Here is a 21336-nt window from a genome sequence, read left to right as displayed (position 1 = left end):
TCGATTCTCCAAACTAGTTACGTTGTGGCTACATTGCATCTAAATCATCTTCATTAGAATTTCATTATGATATACAAATTGGAGAATGATTATAGCGGCGTATTGCTCATGTTTTGTATTGTATAACAGTCAACCAGTGGGATGTATGTATACAATAACTGCAATGTTAGTTCATCTTGTTCGATCCGAGCCAAACATCACTCGTAATATTCTGTCTCACGGCTGCACATGCTTGAGCAACCTTAAGGATGATAGGATCGTAAGTTTTTATATTTTTTATATTTCTTGGCTCGATAGCCGCTTTCTATACGCCATCTTGTGATAGAAATATTTCGTGATTATTTTTGCTACTCATTCTTGTTTAAGTATATTTTACTATAAAATGCAAATTTGCGTTATAGAATCTCCAGCTTCCTCGATGGCATCTCACGCATGGGCAAATTTGCTGCGCGTTGGGATGATGACTTCTTTGATAGAGTGAACCATAGATACTCCACAGTAATTCTGCTAATATTCACAGTCATTGTCAGCACCAAACAGTATGTGGGAGAGCCCATCGTCTGCTGGACGCCTGCACTTTTTAACAGTCAGTTCTATTTATCCTACGTATCTTATATCTCAGTATTTGTATTTTATCAGTCTGTTGGGTAATTCTAAAGTGTTCTTACGTCTTTGCTATATACTTGTTATTCATCTCTATATACTTGTAATTCATCTCAATATATTTGTAATTCATCTCTATATACTTGTTATTCATCTCTATATATTTGTTATTCATCTCTATATATTTGTAATTCATCTCTATATACTTGTTCTTCATCTCTATATACTTGTTCTTCATCTCTATATACTTGTTCTTCATCTCTATATACTTGTTATTCATCTCTATATACTTGTTATTCATCTCTATATACTTGTTATTCATCTATATATACTTGTAATTCATCTCTATATACTTGTAATTCATCTCTATATATTTGTAATTCATCTCTATATACTTGTTATTTATCTCTATATACTTGTAATTCATCTCTATATATTTGTTATTCATCTCTATATACTTGTTATTCATCTCTATATACTTGTTATTCATCTCTATATACTTGTTATTCATCTATATATACTTGTTATTCATCTCTATATACTTGTTCTTCATCTCTATATACTTGTTCTTCATCTCTATATACTTGTAATTCATCTCTATATATTTGTAATTCATCTCTATATACTTGTAATTCATCTCTATATATTTGTAATTCATCTCTATATACTTGTTATTCATCTCTATATACTTGTAATTCATCTCTATATACTTGTAATTCATCTCTATATACTTGTTATTCATCTCTATATATTTGTAATTCATCTCTATATACTTGTTATTCATCTCTATATACTTGTAATTCATCTCTATATATTTGTAATCATCTCTATATACTTGTTATTCATCTCTATATACTTGTTTTTCATCTCTATACACTTGTAATTCATCTCTATATACTTGTAATTCATCTCTATATATTTGTAATCATCTCTATATACTTGTTATTCATCTCTATATACTTGTTATTCATCTATATATACTTGTTATTCATCTCTATATACTTGTTTTTCATCTCTATATACTTGTTATTCATCTCTGTATACTTCTTAATCATCTCTATATACTTGTTATTCATCTCTATATACTTGTAATTCATCTCTATATATTTGTAATCATCTCTATATACTTGTTATTCATCTCTGTATACTTGTTTTTCATCTCTATACACTTGTAATTCATCTCTATATACTTGTTATTCATCTCTATATACTTGTTATTCATCTCTATATACTTGTTATTCATCTCTATATATTTGTAAATCATCTCTATATACTTCTTAATCATCTCTATATACTTGTTATTCATCTCTATATACTTCTTAATCATCTCTATATACTTGTTATTCATCTCTGTATACTTCTTAATCATCTCTATATACTTGTTATTCATCTCTATATACTTGTAATTCATCTCTATATACTTGTTTTTCATCTCTATATACTTGTTATTCATCTCTATATACTTGTTATTCATCTCTATATATTTGTAATTCATCTCTATATACTTCTTAATCATCTCTATATACTTGTTATTCATCTCTATATACTTGTAATTCATCTCTACATACTTGTAATTCATCTCTATATACTTGTTATTCATCTCTATATACTTGTAATTCATCTCTATATATTTGTAATTCATCTCTATATACTTGTTATTCATCTCTATATACTTGTAATTCATCTCTATATACTTCTTAATCATCTCTATATACTTGTTATTCATCTCTATATACTTGTTATTCATCTCTATATACTTGTTATTCATCTCTATATACTTGTTATTCATCTCTATATACTTGTAATTCATCTCTATATATTTGTAATCATCTCTATATACTTGTTATTCATCTCTATATACTTGTTATTCATCTATATATACTTGTTATTCATCTCTATATACTTGTTTTTCATCTCTATATACTTGTAATTCATCTCTATATACTTGTAATTCATCTCTATATACTTGTTATTCATCTCTATATACTTGTTATTCATCTCTATATATTTGTAATTCATCTCTATATACTTCTTAATCATCTCTATATACTTGTTATTCATCTCTATATACTTCTTAATCATCTCTATATACTTGTTATTCATCTCTATATACTTGTAATTCATCTCTATATACTTGTTTTTCATCTCTATATACTTGTTATTCATCTCTATATACTTGTAATTCATCTCTATATACTTGTTATTCATCTCTATATACTTGTTATTCATCTCTATATACTTGTTATTCATCTTTATATACTTGTAATTCATTTCTATATACTTGTTATGCATCTCTATATACTTGTTATTCATCTCTATATACTTGTAATTCATCTCTATATACTTGTTATTCATCTCTATATACTTGTAATTCATCTCTATATACTTGTTATTCATCTCTATATATTTGTAATTCATCTCTATATACTTGTTATTCATCTCTATATATTTGTAATTCATCTCTATATACTTCTTAATCATCTCTATATACTTGTTATTCATCTCTATATACTTCTTAATCATCTCTATATACTTGTTATTCATCTCTGTATACTTCTTAATCATCTCTATATACTTGTAATTCATCTCTATATACTTCTTAATCATCTCTATATACTTGTTATTCATCTTCTTCTATACTTGCTACTTTTGCTATATCCTAGCTATATTGTTGCTGTATTCTTGTTATTGATCACACTCGGGTATCAGATGTGAGACCATTTCATTTTCTAACCAATGCATAGTTATGAGAAAAATTATACGAGGTGGCTAAAAGATGCAATATTTTTTAGTGTATTATTAAATTATTATATTAGTAGTTATATTATTCTAATCTATAATTATTGATTTCCTTTTATTTATTTTTGGGTTGCTTTCTATAAATTCTCTTAGAGTTATCAGTCACTCCTAGTAAATTCATTTGGATTGAAAACACTTACTAAAAAAGTCAATCCACTGCTTTAGCCAGTACCTACAATATGATTAGCTATTCTGATAAAAAAACATGTTTATTCTGAAGTGTTTTTAGCTAGAGGTCAGTTTGTTTAAAAGATATCTAGAGTCAGCGGTGTCTCACGCACCTCCCAGTCATTTCTTTTTCGTGTTCAGGTCCTATGGTTCAGTACACTCATCAGGTCTGCTGGATATCTAACACATACTATCTACCTCACAACCGGGCTCCTCTCACCAAAGACCAACCTAGAGAACTGGTTTTGGTTTACTACCAGGTTCGTATTAGCCAATCATAGTTTCCGTAACAGAGTTTGTAAATTTTGTTGCATTGGTATCTTTGTTAATTACTGTAGGTATCCTACTGGTAAACTTACTATCTCGAGCATGACAAAAAAATAAATCGGTTTTATGGTGTTGGGTTCAGAGGTTTAATTTTAGCTGAAAATAACATAAAACGTTCTTTATTTAGAGCAAACTCTTAACAGCCAATACAAGACTGACATTTGTTGATTAAACATTGGCGATAACAGTTTATGACTATGACTGATGCCGAGAGAATCTACCCTCATGTATTTATACTACAGCTGGTCTTATGCTGCTGCCCCTTATAGCTACTAGCTAAACCAATATTTAATACTGCATAAAGACATGCAGTACAATTTACCTATCTGTTCAAACAGGAAGTTTAGCCTTGCTCTATTGAACAAGCTCTAAAGGACACACGACTATGAATAAGAATATTGGGACGAATAAATAAATTTTATTTTTGACAAACCTTTAGTAATCTGACAATCTTGTACACAAGAAGTAGTGCAGGTAGAAGAGAAACACAGATTGACATGCTTATTGCTATAGAGTCTATGTACTTGGTAGTCGTACTTTCCTGCCTTTAGTGCTTGAGCTATTGGTAAGACTTTGTCTAGGATAGCTATATAGCTAGCCGTATTACTGATGTATTTCTAACATTATTATTGCTATAAATTCAACAATATTATTGCTATATAGCCAGCTATATTACTGATGTATTTCTAACATTATTGTTGCTACAAATCCAACAATATTGTTGCTATATAGCCAGCCATATATAAATTATCAAATGGGTAAATACAAAGCATTTGTAGTTAGCAGTTTTGGAGCGCACAATCGCACAGAAGACAGGCCAAGAGAGGCCAATCAATATTTATTGTTGCATAAATCCAAATATGGATTTGAAAAAATGATTGCTACTTAAACATTTTGAGTTTCTTGTATAGTCTGTGCTAGCCAATGAAATCATCTGAGGAGTGAACAGTAAGTCATACCAAAGAGAATGATTGACTTTGCATTTACAGATGTTCATAATATAAACAGCTGGTCAGCTGGGTAACAATGTGTATTAACGGGGTTCAGACTGTCCCCCAAACATTGTTGCAATGCTTGTATCTGCTATAGCCTATGGCCTTTCAACCTCACTCTAAGATCTCCTCATAGAGCCACTTATTTCATAAGCGTGGGTGTGCCTATGATTTTATACTCATACAATCTTTTGCATGGCAGGCTTAACCTGCATTTGATTGGTGCTGGCAGGCTTAACGTCTGTTTGATTGGTGCCTTAAAAATTTTATTCTCATGAATAGTTATTCAGCAATTCCATGTTACTTCACGTACATTGTAATATTATGTTACAAGTAGAAGAGAAGAGCATGGTGGTTTATAGGTAGCAAATGAGACATTTACCTATTGCCTGAGGTGCTTGGGCTACAAGATCAAGAAATTCAATTATTTTAACAATTTTATTTTGAACTTGTAGAGAACTACTCAAAAGTTTTTCTCTTTTCTTGTCTTGCGCTAAGGCTGGTTCAGACTATATCCCCGCGTATGTCGGTGTTAATCACACAAGACTTTGATGACTGTCTGTGATAACAATGTTCACGCTATCACAAACCCATCCGCACTTACATCTACAAATAGTCCGTGGTGTATCGTATTCATTATACAATGCGATCACGGAAACGATGAAATACTGTCACCTGTCCTAAAAGAAAATATAGATAAAGCAATTCGTGACAGCCAATCCTCATCCTCGAAATGGTGAACATTGCACAGGCTGTCATGGATGCCCCAAAAACTGTCGGGAAAGTTTGACAGCTGCAAACTTTCCTGATGTATCCATGTTACTTTGACGATGCCAACGGTCTTCGGTGCACATAGTCAACGAATAATAACCGAGAAGACGACTCCAATGTACGATGACACATTGTTACAGCCTTCAGTGTACACTGTTGATTGTATAATGGACTTCTACCACTTGATTCAGCCAAAAGGTTGTGATCAGCTACAATATTATGAACCTGTAAGTTCAAGATATTGTAGAGAATGTTCATCAGCTATTATGTGGTTGTTATCTTAAAGGTGAACTCTCACTAAATCTTAGTAGAGTTTATCAGAAAGTATCAGTATCTTTTTATTATTTGTGATTGTTTTTGATGTTTGAGGTGATCTGACTGCCAGGATGTTTCAAGATTAAAATCGATAAAGCTTGATCTCAATTAAAACTCTCAGATCAATCAGAAGTGCGATTATGATGCTATAGTTGCAAAGAGGCTGACAAAATAAAAATGGAATGCTGCAGCTTGAATGCGGATAGCCAATAACAACTAGTGATCTCATTTTGCACGCATTTTTCTTCTGAGCATTTTAACCGAGATCAAGTTTTGTCGATATTTACTTAGAAACATTCTGGCAGTCATATTACCTTAAACATCAACAACAATCGCAAATAATAGAAAAATACCGATACATCCTGATAAACTCGACTAGAGTCTTGCGTAAGTTTATCTTTAAGAAAGACTATGATACCTACATGTACATCCAGTGCATGTTCAGTATACTTAGCAATAATAGCTTTTTGACAGATGACACCGCTCACTGCTGTTTTATATATACTGTAAAACCTCTAATTAAACACCAATTTTTCAACCCTTTCTCTATAGTGGCGGTCAAATAGAGGTGGTGTTCAATTAGAGGTTTTACAGTAACTACGACATCAACATACTAAGTTGCTGACACAACATGGAAATTGAGCAAATATTTGACTCTAGAAGTCATTTCAAACAAATTGTTAAAAATATAAAACTAATTGAATCTATATAAACTAATTTGAATTAAATTGTTCTAGAGTAAGTTATGCCATGTAAATCTACCACAACCTCTGCCTCTGAACCTGCACACTTATACTGAAATAAAAATAAAACTTTCTTTCATTGACATCTAATTCAATTACTGTACATATTTTATAGTAGATTTGTTTTTAGAGCTATGTGTAATTACCTGCAGTATTCAGTGAGAAGTTATCATAGCTTTTTATACTGTCAAACAAATTAAACAAATCACAATGTATCCTAATAGAAATACTTGCTTCAACATACAACGTTATTAACTTACAAAGCATGTTTCATAGTGAATTAGTTGTGTATGTAGAGATTTAACTGTATATTTTTGTTAAAGAATGACACAATAAATGGTTAAATACTGGTAGGGTAGGTATTTGTAAAGCAGGCTGAAGAGGTCATGTTAGTCAACCCGTGATTGTTAATGCTATTTTGGGGGAAGGCTATTGGTGAGAAAGGCTGTTGTGAGTCCAGTATTTGTAGAGTAAATTGAGGCTGTTTATTTTATCGTGTTCCGTGCTGCTCTTTGCAGTCGTAAACACAAATAGCACTCACTAAAATAGTCATAAATATGTGATAACTAATGCATTGCTTTGGCTCCCCTTGTTATGCGGTGTTACTACGCATTGTTACAACATTTCAGTGGGTACCTTTCATACTCCTCTCCCAGGCCTTCCTCTTCCAAATGACTAATATCGTATGGAGTGTGCTTAGCTCACGCAGTGGAGTCGATGTTAACAGGCTGACGATGCTAGTCGCTTCCGCAGAGAATATTCAACCAGAGGTGATTCTCATAAAGTAGTAGTTGTGTCTCTTAGTAACAGCTCTTATTTGTAGGTAGTTGTGCAAGTACATTAGGGCTGTAGGAGATGGTCTGCGATTGTTGATGGGTGGCCGTATTGCACACATGCATAATTAACACAACTTTCTCATACAATTAATGCCATTTAGTTAACATAAAAATACTATTAATTTTTCTTATTATTTATACCCACTGTTAGTATTATAATGTAATTGTACAAGACTAGTATACCCTGGCAGTCTCGTGTACTGCAAGAGATCATCAGGTGAGTCGATAAGCACAAAACTAACTATGTGCACAATTATTCTACAATGTCTAATGTGGCTGACTGGTGCAGATGTTACTGCATCAGGCTTCAAAGCCAAATGGTACGAGTCCAAATCCTCCCCGAAGTGATCTTTTTTCACAACCTCAAACCCTGGCTTTGGATTGATGGATGTACTGACACATCTCTTATTATAGTAAAGATTCTGAAACAGTTTTATGTTTTGATTTTTTAAAACATTGCAAAATGGTTTTATTTGGCTTAATATCAGTTGACAGAATTTATAATCACTTTCAAAATTTGTTTGTAAACTTCTCACTAAAAACAACTTACAAATTAGAAGACTAGCTGGTGTAACGTCTGCAGTAACACCAAGATATTTTCACCGGTGGCATACTTTACCACCTCACACTTTCACAGCTGGAGTTTATGCACTAATTGAGATATTTAAGCTGTTTCTGGTCAAGAAAATATTTGTCTGAAAATTTTAGCTTTTTGAAACCTTCACTTTCGTGGTACAGTCATACTTTACTTCGCAGTATAGTCAGATCTCGATTTATGGCCACCTCTATATTTAAATGCTTTGAAACTCGAACTGAATTTTGATATATCTTTGTCTCAACTTAAGAAGAATTTTTAAATATTCAAAATTTTTTAAAACATTGCATTTTATACATAAAATTATAAACTTCATATGTTGAGGTTTTTAAAATATTTTTATTTCAAGTTTGCGTATGTTATTTTAGTGCAAGTCTTTGGTTGAATCTGGGGACAAATCAATGTAATTGACTTTCATTGTTATATGAAAGTAGATCGCTTCAACATTAAAAATAATAAAATGTTTGCTTATGTTTGGGAGACATATGGAAGCGTGGGTAAAGAATTTTTATTCCATTTCTTACTTGCTTAGCAATATGCTTGAGCACAGCTGTGATAAAAACCAATGTGGCCATAATTATATGATCACATCTTTTGCTGTTTGGTAACACATTGTCTATGCTAGTATGGGTTAGATAATTAGATAGGAGGATATTCACTCTTACTGAACGGGGATTCGTTAAGAGCAACACTCCGCGGCAGTTCAATTAGAAGTTTTACGAGGTTTTACGGTACATTGTATATCACTCAACACGGAATTTTGAATGTTTAAAACATCTTAAAAATTGTTGTAATTAAGCGTATACGTTGCCTTAGCTAAAGAAACTATTAATCATTTGACCTAAACACAGAATACATTCAATTAGTATCCATTCAAAAAGTGTGAGTGATATAGTGATATACAATGTACTGTAAAACCTCGTAAAACCTCTAATTGAACTACCTTGGAGTGTTGCTCTTAACGAATCCCTACTGAACTGGTTTGTGCAATTGGACAGCATATGTGTCTCCCTTTCTCATAACACACCCTGCATTTTACTGCCGTTCTGGTCTAAGCTCTGAATTGTTTTCTCACTTATGATGCCTGGAAACAGCAGGAGATTACAGGGCTTGCCTGGTTGCTTTGCAAGGCAGCATTGTAGATAAAATGTTAGGTATGCCTGATTAGTTTGTTAGGCAGCATAGGTTAGGAAGCATAGGCTAGGCAGCATAGGTTAGGAAGCATAGGCTAGGCAGCATAGGCTAGGCAGCATAGGCTAGGCAGCATAGGCTAGGCAGCGTAGCACATAAAGTTGTAGGTAATCCAATAGACATGATACACAAAAAGGCATGACATCCTACATTATATCTATGTCTATGACATGCTACATCTATGACATGACATGCTACATTATATCTATGTTTATGACATGCTACATCTATGACATGACATGCTACATTATATCTATGTGAAACTATAGATACCTGTGCTTATTTACATAGTTAAACTTTCACAAAATTGTTTAACATTCTCAAAATTGCATTCACCACAATTGTAGAGTGTGTTTAGATGGGTACAGAAATTATAGAGTGTGTTTAGATGGGTACAGCAATTATAGAGTGTGTTTAGATAAGTACAGCAATTGTAGAGTGTGTTTAGATGGGTACAGCAATTATAGAGTGTGTTTAGATAAGTACAGCAATTATAGAGTGTGTTTAGATGGGTACAGCAATTATAGAGTGTGTTTAGATAAGTACAGCAATTATAGAGTGTGTTTAGATGGGTACAGAAATTATAGAGTGTGTTTAGATGGGTACAGAAATTATAGAGTGTGTTTAGATAAGTACAGCAATTGTAGAGAGTGTTTAGATGGGTACAGCAATTATAGAGTGTGTATAGATAGGTACAGCAATTGTAGAGTGTGTTTAGATAAGTACAGAAATTATAGAGTGTGTTTAGATAAGTACAGCAATTGTAGAGTGTGTTTAGATGGGTACAGCAATTATAGAGTGTGTATAGATAGGTACAGCAATTGTAGAGTGTGTTTAGATAAGTACAGAAATTATAGAGTGTGTTTAGATAAGTACAGCAATTATAGAGTGTGTTTAGATAAGTACAGCAATTATAGAGTGTGTTTAGATAAGTACAGCAATTATAGAGTGTGTTTAGATAAGTACAGCAATTGTAGAGTGTGTTTAGATAGGTACAGCAATTGTAGAGTGTGTTTACATGGGTACAGCAATTATAGAGTGTGTTTAGATAAGTACAGCAATTTTAGAGTGTGTTTAGATAAGTACAGCAATTATAGAGTGTGTTTAGATAAGTACAGCAATTATAGAGTGTGTTTAGATAGGTACAGCAATTATAGAGTGTGTTTAGATAAGTACAGCAATTATAGAGTGTGTTTAGATAAGTACAGCAATTATAGAGTGTGTTTAGATAAGTACAGCAATTATAGAGTGTGTTTAGATAAGTACAGCAATTATAGAGTGTGTTTAGATAAGTACAGCAATTATAGAGTGTGTTTAGATAAGTACAGCAATTGTAGAGTGTGTTTAGATAGGTACAGCAATTATAGAGTGTGTTTAGATAAGTACAGCAATTATAGAGTGTGTTTAGATAAGTACAGCAATTGTAGAGTGTGTTTAGATAGGTACAGCAATTATAGAGTGTGTTTAGATAAGTACAGCAATTGTAGAGTGTGTTTAGATTTGTATATATATTTTCCAAGTATATATATTTGCTTAGTATAAACCAATTGTATGCATATCACTGTTATTAGCTGTATTCATTCATGAAATTTCTCTGTTTTTTTTAAGCTCACGAGAGTTGTTTAAAGAAAACTAGAAAAACTTTGCCTCATGTAATGTTTTTCTCCTACTGTAATGTTTTGTAATAATTCTAATGCTTTTGGTTATTTAATTTATTAAAGCTATCCTTTTTTATGATAATCATTGTTTTTATTAATTTACAGGAAAAAATATTAGTAGTAATATACAAAGTAGTTATAAATATGAAGTTTTTATGAAGTCGTATTGTTTTAATGCATGGTACAAGGCTGCGCCTCTATAGCCTGTTACGCATACCAATAGAATAGTTTTAAAACTTGTATGCAGACAAGATGAGTATATTTAGTAGTTTTGTCTCTCTTAAAACCAATTCCAATCTATTGTACTATTGCGCTGTAGGTTAGGGAGAAGACAATTACAAATGTTGTGGAGCACCTGGACCAGGCCTTAGTCTATTCCTACTGGCGGAGACGAAAGCCTCTATTTAAATGTTTAGCCGCATTAAGAAAGGTCTTCTGCTTTGTGTTTTGTGGAAAAGGCTATGGGAACTATCTCATTGGCTGTTACCTTTTTTGCAAAGTCTTATATATCGGTAAGACAACTCTCTAATTTCAAAAAAATAGTATTAGATGTGAATTAATTTATTTGCTAACTTACATAGATATATACTTCGATATTTCAGTTTATGTTAACAAAATGCGAGCAATGAACAAATAGTAATGTTTGCTTTTGTGTAACAAAAACAAAAGATTCGCTTGGACAGATAATAAATCCAATCAGGATCTACATTATTGTCAACCTTTCATAGAACTGTGAAGATCTATTATGGTATATGATTTTTCGTTTGTTTTGGAGAGTGTTCACTCAGATAGTTATGTTTGTTAGTCAGTTGTTTCTCTTTGTAGGTAACGCTATCGGACAGCTCTACCTTTTAAACTATCTTCTCGGTGCTGACAACTTGGGTGTCCATTTTGCGGAGTTTGGCATTCACGTGATACGATTGGTGATTCAAGGCATAGACATTGGTTTGAATAGTAAAATATTTCCACGGGTAACTATGTGTGACTTTCAAATTCGACAGTTTTCCAACATACAAGACTACACGGTCGAATGCGCGCTTCCTATCAACCTTTTTTCTGAGAAGTTCTTCACCTTCCTTTGGTTTTGGATCGTTGTAGTTTTTTTTGCTAACATTTACAGTTTGCTTGCCTGGCTGTGGTCAATATTTTCCTTAAATCGAGTCGGGTATATTAAAAAGTATATCAAATTAGTTGAAAAGATTCAAAAGAATGATTTGGATAGAAGGCACATCGCATGTTTTGCTGATGAATATCTTGGCTATGACGGAATATTCTGTCTGCGAATGCTTGCTTCAAACACGAATGACGTTACAACGGCGCAAGTTATCGCTCGCCTCTGGAATCACTACAAGGAATATCACTATGACTCTGAAGAGTTTCACAAGCCACATAAAAGCGCTAACAAGTATGACCCCGAAGCAGCGAGCTTGATGTCACAGCCGCGAGCGAGGAGGTCCAGAAGAAGCTATTCCAGTCAACCTCTTCCTTCTCCTGCATCACTCTAACATCTCCAGCTGTTCACAGAGCTAATATGTTTAAAAATCATTTTTGGCAGTTTTTAAAGCTAATTGGTTTTTGTTGTGATCTTGTTCCATATATTAGCAATATAGAAATAAACAGATGATATTCTTTAAACGTCTATTCTATTCTGTGTGAATGAACCATCATCTTGTTGTACTTGAAATAGATAACGTAGATGTAACGTACTATGTAAAATTTATTGTATTTTTATTTGCTAGCTTCGCAGACAGCTCTAAAAATGTCCGAGGAAAGGTAAGTATTACGATGGCAGTTAGTAACCTAGTGACTAGTACTTACCCTTTCCCTGCTCAGTAAACTATGGCTAGCTCTTATGTTCACTTGGCAGTATTTATTGCTAAGTTTAGACTAGAGTTTTAGTCTCGTCATATACTATTGAAAGTTATTGATACTTTTCCCTCCTATTGAACTTCAAGCTGTTTCCCGAAATTTTGTATTTGCTTTTTTCAGCATGTCTGGCTTCTTGGAAGCCGTATCTAAGGTTGGAAAGTTTTCCCTTCGCTGGGATGACGACTTCTTTGATAGATGCAGCCACAGATACACAGTCATCATTCTCGTCGTCTTCGTAGTCGTAAGTGCCTAAGAATACAATCCCTGATGATTTGTACTTGCTTGTATAGATTCTTTAAACAATAAAGAAACATCCAAGTTTTATGTAAAGCAAAATAAAAATTAGAAATGTTTTAAAGGATATACCTAAACCATGCATACTGCCTTGTTATCCATATAGAAAATCTTGTGTCTCAGGTCTGTTACTTGTAGTAAGACTGAAATAAAAGCCGACAGCAGTTTATTTACGGCCATATTTAGTTCATCCATATGCAGTGTAGGTTGATACTCATACAGCGGTGTGCTAATTAAACTCGGTTCCTTTGTTGGAAAGCTTAAATCCTCATTTACAACATTGTTACAATATTGTGAATTTAGTAATAGCCATAAATTACATATTAAATTAATCCTATATTTTGTCCTGCTTTCAAATATGTAAACCAAACAGCTGTAAAACTGTGTTTTTGAATGATTATGTCGGCTAAATTTTGAACATTTCATTTTTTAAATGGTTGAACACAACAATCTGTATAAATATGATCACACATTTTATTTGCTTATTTCAAGTCATAGGCATGCATATAACTTGAAATAAACAGATAAATATGTGGTGTGATAGGAGATATTGTAGTGACTGTTTGAGTTGTGCATGTGTGTTATTATTACTTCCTAGTATGGCCCTTTCATATTAGTATATAAATTTATGTAATACTGCCAAATGAAAAAGTCTCACTCTTCACTTTTCTAGTCTAATAATAAACTTTTGAAAGCATGCTTTGTCTGAAAGTTTATTATAAAACCTTACCTTACCTTACAATACTTACTATTACAGCATTTGTGCAGCTGTTAGTTACTTGCTGCCATCGTATGATACATTGACGAGACGGTGGGAATTATTTTTGAATGTAGGTTACGAGTACAAAACAGTATGTAGGAGACCCTATTTCTTGCTGGTGCCCGGCGACCTTTACAGACCCTATGATTGAATACACCAATCACATTTGCTGGATTAGCAACACGTACTACGTACCGATGCAGCAAGTGCCTGAAAAACATTGTAAGTTCCAACAAGGTTTGCATAAAATTGTTGAATGAAGATTATTGTTGTGTAAATGTTGTTGATGTAAATTTAATTGTCACTGAATGTGTAACTTCCAGAGAACCTGGTAAGTTTCCGCGACTATGGTTAGAGTTGGTTACCTGAAACAGATGTCATCTAAGTCTCACTCCTAATGTATTTATCGAAACATCTGGAATGAGACTTTGTCATGGCAGCTTGCTTACAGCTACACTTGCGGGCAGATGTAAGCAGTTGCAGTACCTGTTGCTTATGTTATTATTTACCTTGTTAATATTGAGCATCAGACATGCATATAATTGCAGCTGCAATAGAATCATAGCATTAAGATACTTGTTCTAAATGTTATCGCCGACAAAATAAATGTTCAAAACCTACAATAAAGTTTTTTCCCTTTTCCTTGTTTGATAATACCAATTGTCTAGTCTCGAAAGTAGTTATCATAGGCGTTTTGTTTTCTCTTTGTGTAAAAGAGATTGTGTTTATTCCTACTCTCACAGATTATGATAAAATGACAGATTTACCATCAGACAAATAGCTTATAAATACGTCTACATTTTTTTGAGTAGGAAAGATAGGAGCTGCTGTTTTTTTTCTGGTCAACTACTTACATATAAACAATGATATAAAAATACTAACCCTAAAAAATTTGTTTATGTTGCTTTTGTAGCCTTTATTCTTTATTTTTCTATCAATCACATTTTTCATATTCTAATTTAAATGCTGACCCTTCCCTTTTTTGTTTTATCATTCTTTTTTCTCTTTTATCTCTTATCTTTTATCTTTTCATTTGCTTTTATTTATCTTGCTTTCTTCTTGACGTTCCTACCATCGTGTATCTGTACCACTTATTTTTTCAGGTTTCATCAATTTGCTTTTTTACATGCGGATGTCATTTCAACATTCAAGTTTTTTTTGACATAGTCAAATTATACAATAGAATAGTTGCGTGAGTGAATTTACATCAAGGAGCATGCGCTGATAACTCCTGTTTGTTTGACCATAGATATACCACGGAAAGAGGTAGTAGGTTACTACCAATGGATCCCCCTTGTTCTGCTGCTGCAAACACTCTGCTTCTACATCCCAAGCATAATCTGGTCGACTCACAACACAACTGCAGGCATGGACATCAATAGGATGGTACTTCTTGTCTCTGGCGTCGAGCATATTAATCCAGATATTCGTGACAAAACAATAAAGTTCATCTGCCGCCATTTTGACAGAGCTCTTGCCTATCAGAGGGAATATCGCCGAGGTAGAATAAGGCGCTGGCTACAGAGCATCTCTCGCTATTGCTGTTTTCCAATCGGTAAACTCTATGGTAATCATCTCATCACTCTCAACCTTTTCGTTAAACAACTCTACCTAATAAACGCTGTCGGACAGCTCTGGCTTCTCAACGAGTTCATCTCTAATGACAAATACAAATACACCATTTATGGCATAGAGATTATTAGGGATATGTGGAACAACGCAGAACCAAACACTCGCATGTTCCCACGAGTGACACTCTGCGATTTTCAAATTCGTCAGATGCAAAATGTTCATGACTACACAGTGCAGTGCACCCTTCCTATTAATCTCTTCAATGAAAAAATTTACATCTTTCTTTGGTTTTGGATTCTCTTTATTGCGCTGATCACTTTAATTGGTATCGTCTACATGATCTGGACTTTGTTCTCTATGAACCGAGTTACATATCTTAAAAAGTACCTTAGGATTATGAATAAGATAAGGAAAGACAACTCCACCGATGAGAGGCTCATATGCCAATTTGTCAATCAGTATTTAAGACAAGATGGTGTCTTTGCTGTACGGCTAATGGCAAAGAATACCAATGACGTCATAACAGCCGAGATAATCGGAGCATTATTTGATTACTATAAGAAACACTACAAGCCAGCCAAGGCAGCTATGGCAAGAGATGGCGATATCAAATCTCACGGAAGCATGGGATCCATGTACCACGCTGGTTATAACAATGCAAATCCTAATCAGATAGAACCTGTCTAATCGAATGGCATACAGATGAGAGGCAATAATGCATAAATCAATTATGCATTCCCTCAAGATGAGCATAAAAATTATTTATAAAATTATGTATTTTTTTGTTTAGTTATAGTTTTGTACTGAATCATGTTACATTTATTTGCACTCTATTTTTGTAGCTTGTGACAGTTGCACACAAAGAAAGTAGCTAAAAAAAATGTTTTAGTCGCGTGATGCTCAACAATAGCATCTCTCCTAGTACTTAATCGTTCATCTCTACTAACAATAAATTTGAGTTTTAAGGCTACAAGTTGAAGCTGCTTGTTTGTTATGTCTACAACAGAGACAAGCTTGTACAACAGCACTTCTGCTTTGACTTCAGAAAGTACAAGCATCGGTGATTCTTTTTATGGAAACTGTATGTACCAGATCTGCCAATGGTTATTTCTGTTGTTGTTTATTGAGCAAGTTCGGTTTGTTGTTATCTTTTGGAGACTCACAAGGTTCTGACAGATTCACAGTTTACTGTAGCTTTTCTAGTTTGGTGCAGTAGGTTTTTGTTGGAAAATCTCACTCGAAGCTTATTGGAAAGCTTAATAGTATGTAGTTTGGAATCCATAAGAGTTGTAGCACTAGAATTAGGTACAGATATCAGCATGCTTCTATGGTAACAGAGAGTACATTTACATCACATGGCGCCACGGTCTTCAACACACAGAGTTACCACTCAGCAAAGTGGAAAAAAGATATTTTCTCAAATATTTCATTAGTTTAAAATTGCATGGTTAGATTGCTAGATTAACAAACACAAATTTGTGTTTATTAATAAAATGTTGCAAAGCAGTTACAGCTTTAGGATTCCTTGGATAGCTTATGAGTCTTTGAAGGCTTTCAGTATCTAAGTTTGGAGCGTATACCAGTCGTGATACAGATTAAGTTATTCAGCTTGCAGAAAGTCTCATTTCTTTTGTAAAACGACCAGTTTGTCCTAGAGCTGAAGATTTCTGTCAGATTAACAGGAAAATAGATGAAATAAGGATGATGTTTCAGAATCTAAAGCTACCTTTGCCAATAGAAAAGAATAAGGTGTGCAAGTAGGTAGGACAATGGTTAGATTACCAACATGACAAGTTTCTCATATCCTTGTTAGATTACAGGCATTTGAGAGCTACATTTTAATGTATGGCTCTGCTAAAACCTGCGACCATGATCTACAGTTGCTAGCTTAAACTGCTACTGACAAGCAAAGGTAGCCTTTAAAGTTGAACATAGCTTATCTTTGACAATATATACATGTACAGTCAAATGTCAACATATAAATTCAATTTGTTTTGAGATCTGGTTTGCATGTTAAAATCATCATATGACAGATTAAACATTCTCATAACAAAACATTGTTAATTGTTTAATTGGTTTCCTAATTAATCCATAATAGATCCTTAATACATACAGCTGATAATTACTCATTTAAATATTAATGCGTATATGTATTTACTCATTAATACATTTAATATTACTCGTATTAAAACAAATTAATTGCAAAAACACATGTAAAAAATAAGCGCAAAAACGAAATTGTGTACAAAAAATGAAATCAAAAAGTAATAGCAAATAAAATAATTGTTTGTAACTTTCAAGAAATTTAAACAAAAAATTTGGCTCAAAGGAGTGTTAATAAAAATACACAGCATCACTTACTCTAAATGAAACTAGGTGAAGTTGACACTAACTTATGTATTTTTTGTTTTATTACGTCTTAGCTTATATATTTTTTATTATTAATATCTTTCTTCATGTTCTTCTTAATCTTTGTGAGCCTCTTCACTTTCAACTGCGAAACTGCAATATTTCTACAGACTCTGATGGAGATAACTTTGGTGCAGACTTAAATACTCATTCATTGCATTTAACGTCCTATGTTGAAAAGCTAGAACATTGAATTGATTGTTAGTAGGGTTTTAACTCTACACTCTTATTTTGTAGTGCCGAAGAACGCGATAACATTTTTGTTTGTATGCGCTGCCGTTGCAGTGGTAGCAGTTCTAGTTACGCTCTATCTATACGGAATAGCTTGCTTCAAAGTCTGTCATGGAAAAACTTGTCTAGACCTCAAGGTCAGCAAAGGTAGGTTTTTCAATTACATTGTAATACTGCAGAGACAAGTGCTAGCATGTAATATTATTCTACTCTAGTGCTATATGTATGCACTATTGCATGTGTGGTGCAATACCAAAACTGTGTATTACAACTACGATATTATACTCATTTGTTGCACCAGTGTAAACCTATGTCCTCACAATGTTGCACTTGGATGGTAGTGTATGCGCACACCTTTATACTCATGTGGTATATTATCTTCTCACTCTCTTCTACTTGAATATATTTCCATACCGATGCACTTCTGTAATATTATAACCTTACTGTTTGCAACAATGCAATATCTGCACAAAATGATTATCTACCGCTTCGTAATACCTCCATGTTAATTTTATGTTGGTCGCAAGTAGTATCACATCTACATGTATAACGCTGTACATGTTTAGTATCATATATATACTGTTGTACATGTGTAGTATCATATCTATGTGATACACTGTGTAGTATGTGTACACTGGTCATATGTGTATTCGTGTATTCATCGTTGTGATTGTCTAGCTATAGCTATTATTTAAGCATTGCGCCCACGCGTTACGATGCCTCTGTTAAGAAATATTTTGGGACCTAAGTATATATGCAACACGATGCTTCTTCGTCTTTTTTCGTTAGGGCAAATTTGTTCCGCCTCACGATATCAACAATAACTTATTTCGAACTTAAAATTTGGTGATTTGTGTACTGATTATATACGTTATTAAAAGATATATGTCGCTGAACTCACCATGGTGAGTTATCCGTTATACGGTATATCCGGTATCCGTTATAATAAAAATGATTCGCAAACGAATAAATGATAAAATATATGTTAAAAGTTTGAAGTTTGCTAAAATACATAGTAGAACTTCCTTCAAGTATGTATTTACTAAACTAAATTCAACTAAGTTAGATTCAGCTTTTATGTTACCCATCTCTCGAGGGTAAAAACTCTCCACTACATTATAATGTTATATTATCTTGCAGATCATAACCACAAAATGCACTCAAGTCATTGTTTACACCTATAGTTACCAAGGTTAACATAGTATTTTGGTACTATTTTTAATGATGATGATTTTTACCAGGAGGTGATTGCATTAGCTAATGACTATGAGTTTCTATACCATTCTATGTACGTCTATAGCCCACGAAATTTTGCATGCCAATACTGGCATGCAAAAATTGGCATGCCAATTTGGGCATGCCAACACTGAAACAAACTGAAATCATATAATTGTATACCAAGTACTTTTTGATTGTAATCGTAGCAAAATAAACTATATTTAACCATTACTTGCTAATTATTTCACATTTACATTTAAACACTTTTACATTTTTATTTTTCCTTCTAATTTATGTCAACGAAACACTTCTTCCAAGTTATGAAATTTTAAATTTACAGTTGCTTGAAAGCCTTTACAGTTGTTTTATTTATTTTTAATTTAGTTGTCCTGGACAAAACAGTTTCCTCACGATATGAAATTTGAAAGTTAATTGTTTGAAAAAATTTGAAAACTTTAAGTTGTTTTTATTTTTTCTATCGATTTATTTAAACTACACAAAACACATTTCTAATGACATGTGGCTTGAAAGTTAGAATGGCAAACTTTGTTACCGTATATTTTAAATACAAATCAATTTTCTGTCCAAAGACTTTTTTATTACCTGGGTAACGCCGGGTAGCACAGCTAGTATATAATAATATATAAACTAATAATATAATTAGCAATAATACCTAATTGACAATGTGGATCATTTGATGTGCCCATTTGTGGGCGCATAGCTTTATGCCTATGTAATATACCTTTAATTTCCTTGCTTCGAGGATCTCTTTCATAGATGTCCCTATTCTTTTGAGAAAATAATTGCCAATTGATTTCCATATAGTCAAGAGCATAGCATGTGGCCCCAATATACATATACACTATCCATCTACACTTTACACCTTTAAACTTCGCTGTTCCCTCCTCTGCTATTTCTTCATAATCAGCTTTCCTAAATGTAACATCTAGACTGATTGCAATTTAGTACCACATACAATTATCGTAAAACCTATTTGAGTGCCATGGCGCTCTATTTTTCAACCCTTTTTTATAGTGGCGGTCAAATAAAGGTGGCGTTCTATTTTTTTAATAGCTAGTCAGAATTTTAGAAAGATTAATTTAACCCTTTTACGGGCAAAGCAAATGTCACCTATACTTTGCACTTTTCTTCGAGTGGAGTGACATAAATCCTTTTGGATGCAATAAATTTGCTAACTTACCTCCAAATTTTTGTAGTATCTAAATAAATATGCATTGGGAATCTGAAAAATATCTTTACATGTTGATATCTATAGCTTAAAATTAACTTGCGATGATGTTATAGCCTGTGCCCTGCACTACAATTTGCTGGAGCTTTCAATTTTTTATTTCATTTAAAATTTTAAAACATCTTTATTTTATAACTATATTTAACAATGTTGCGTAAAAGTTACAATTATTGATTTATTCGCTAGTTGGCAGCAAGAACTGACTTTTTATATGCAATAGGAGTTATGAGCATCAATCTATTATAATAGGCAGTGGGCGAAGGCAGTTTATCTTGCATTTCCGTTGGCATCTCTTTTCAGTGGCAATCTTTTGCACTTGTTAGATAGATTTGATGGAGTACAATTCATATTCAACGAGTTGCCATGCAGACCATCACCACTAGTGGATGAATTTTCTCATTTTGTTGGGTAGATTAAAAGGAGTTGTTTCCTTTCACACCGAAATGTAATTGGCTCTTTACGGAGTGAGTCACAGTTTGTCCATTTATTACAAAAATCAAGCGCAAAGCTTCGTCTGCTGTAATTTATTTTCTTGTCGTGCATTCACATACCTGCCAACTCTCACGCATTGGGCGTGAGACTCACGCAATCACCCCAAAGAAAAAATTAAAATGCGTGAGATTTTTACCCCAATTTCCACAATTTTATATATGCTATCATTGACACATCAATTGCCCCAAAACCAAATCTCACGCATTGCCCCACTCTTGGGTTGGCAGGCCTGTGCATTCATGCT

The 21336-nt window shown here is 33.2% G+C and overlaps 1 protein-coding gene across 1 annotated transcript; it reads left to right on the top strand.

Moving 5' to 3' along the window:
- Positions 1 to 188: 188 nt before the first annotated feature.
- On the top strand, positions 189 to 16347 carry LOC137390691 (uncharacterized). The gene is made up of 9 exons (XM_068077014.1): positions 189 to 259; positions 402 to 586; positions 3712 to 3830; positions 7348 to 7488; positions 11318 to 11510; positions 11824 to 12500; positions 12920 to 13108; positions 13996 to 14143; positions 15171 to 16347. The coding sequence occupies exons 1-9, from the start codon at positions 249 to 251 to the stop codon at positions 16178 to 16180; spliced, it is 2673 nt and encodes an 890-aa protein (XP_067933115.1). The 5' UTR covers positions 189 to 248; the 3' UTR covers positions 16181 to 16347.
- Positions 16348 to 21336: the final 4989 nt, after the last annotated feature.

This window comes from Watersipora subatra, chromosome 3 (genome assembly GCF_963576615.1).
Source record: "Watersipora subatra chromosome 3, tzWatSuba1.1, whole genome shotgun sequence".
In the NCBI taxonomy this organism is placed as follows: domain Eukaryota; kingdom Metazoa; phylum Bryozoa; class Gymnolaemata; order Cheilostomatida; family Watersiporidae; genus Watersipora; species Watersipora subatra.
The sequence above is the reverse complement of the archived record's forward strand: the minus strand, read 5'-3'. Positions and strand labels throughout refer to the sequence as shown.

Excerpts from the sequence above, each read along its gene's own strand:
- LOC137390691 (XM_068077014.1), top strand. Across the intron at positions 587-3,711 it reads GACGCCTGCACTTTTTAACA|GTCCTATGGTTCAGTACACT; the intron begins GTCAGTTCTATT and ends TTTCGTGTTCAG. Across the intron at positions 12,501-12,919 it reads TTCCTTCTCCTGCATCACTC|TTATTGATACTTTTCCCTCC; the intron begins TAACATCTCCAG and ends TACTATTGAAAG.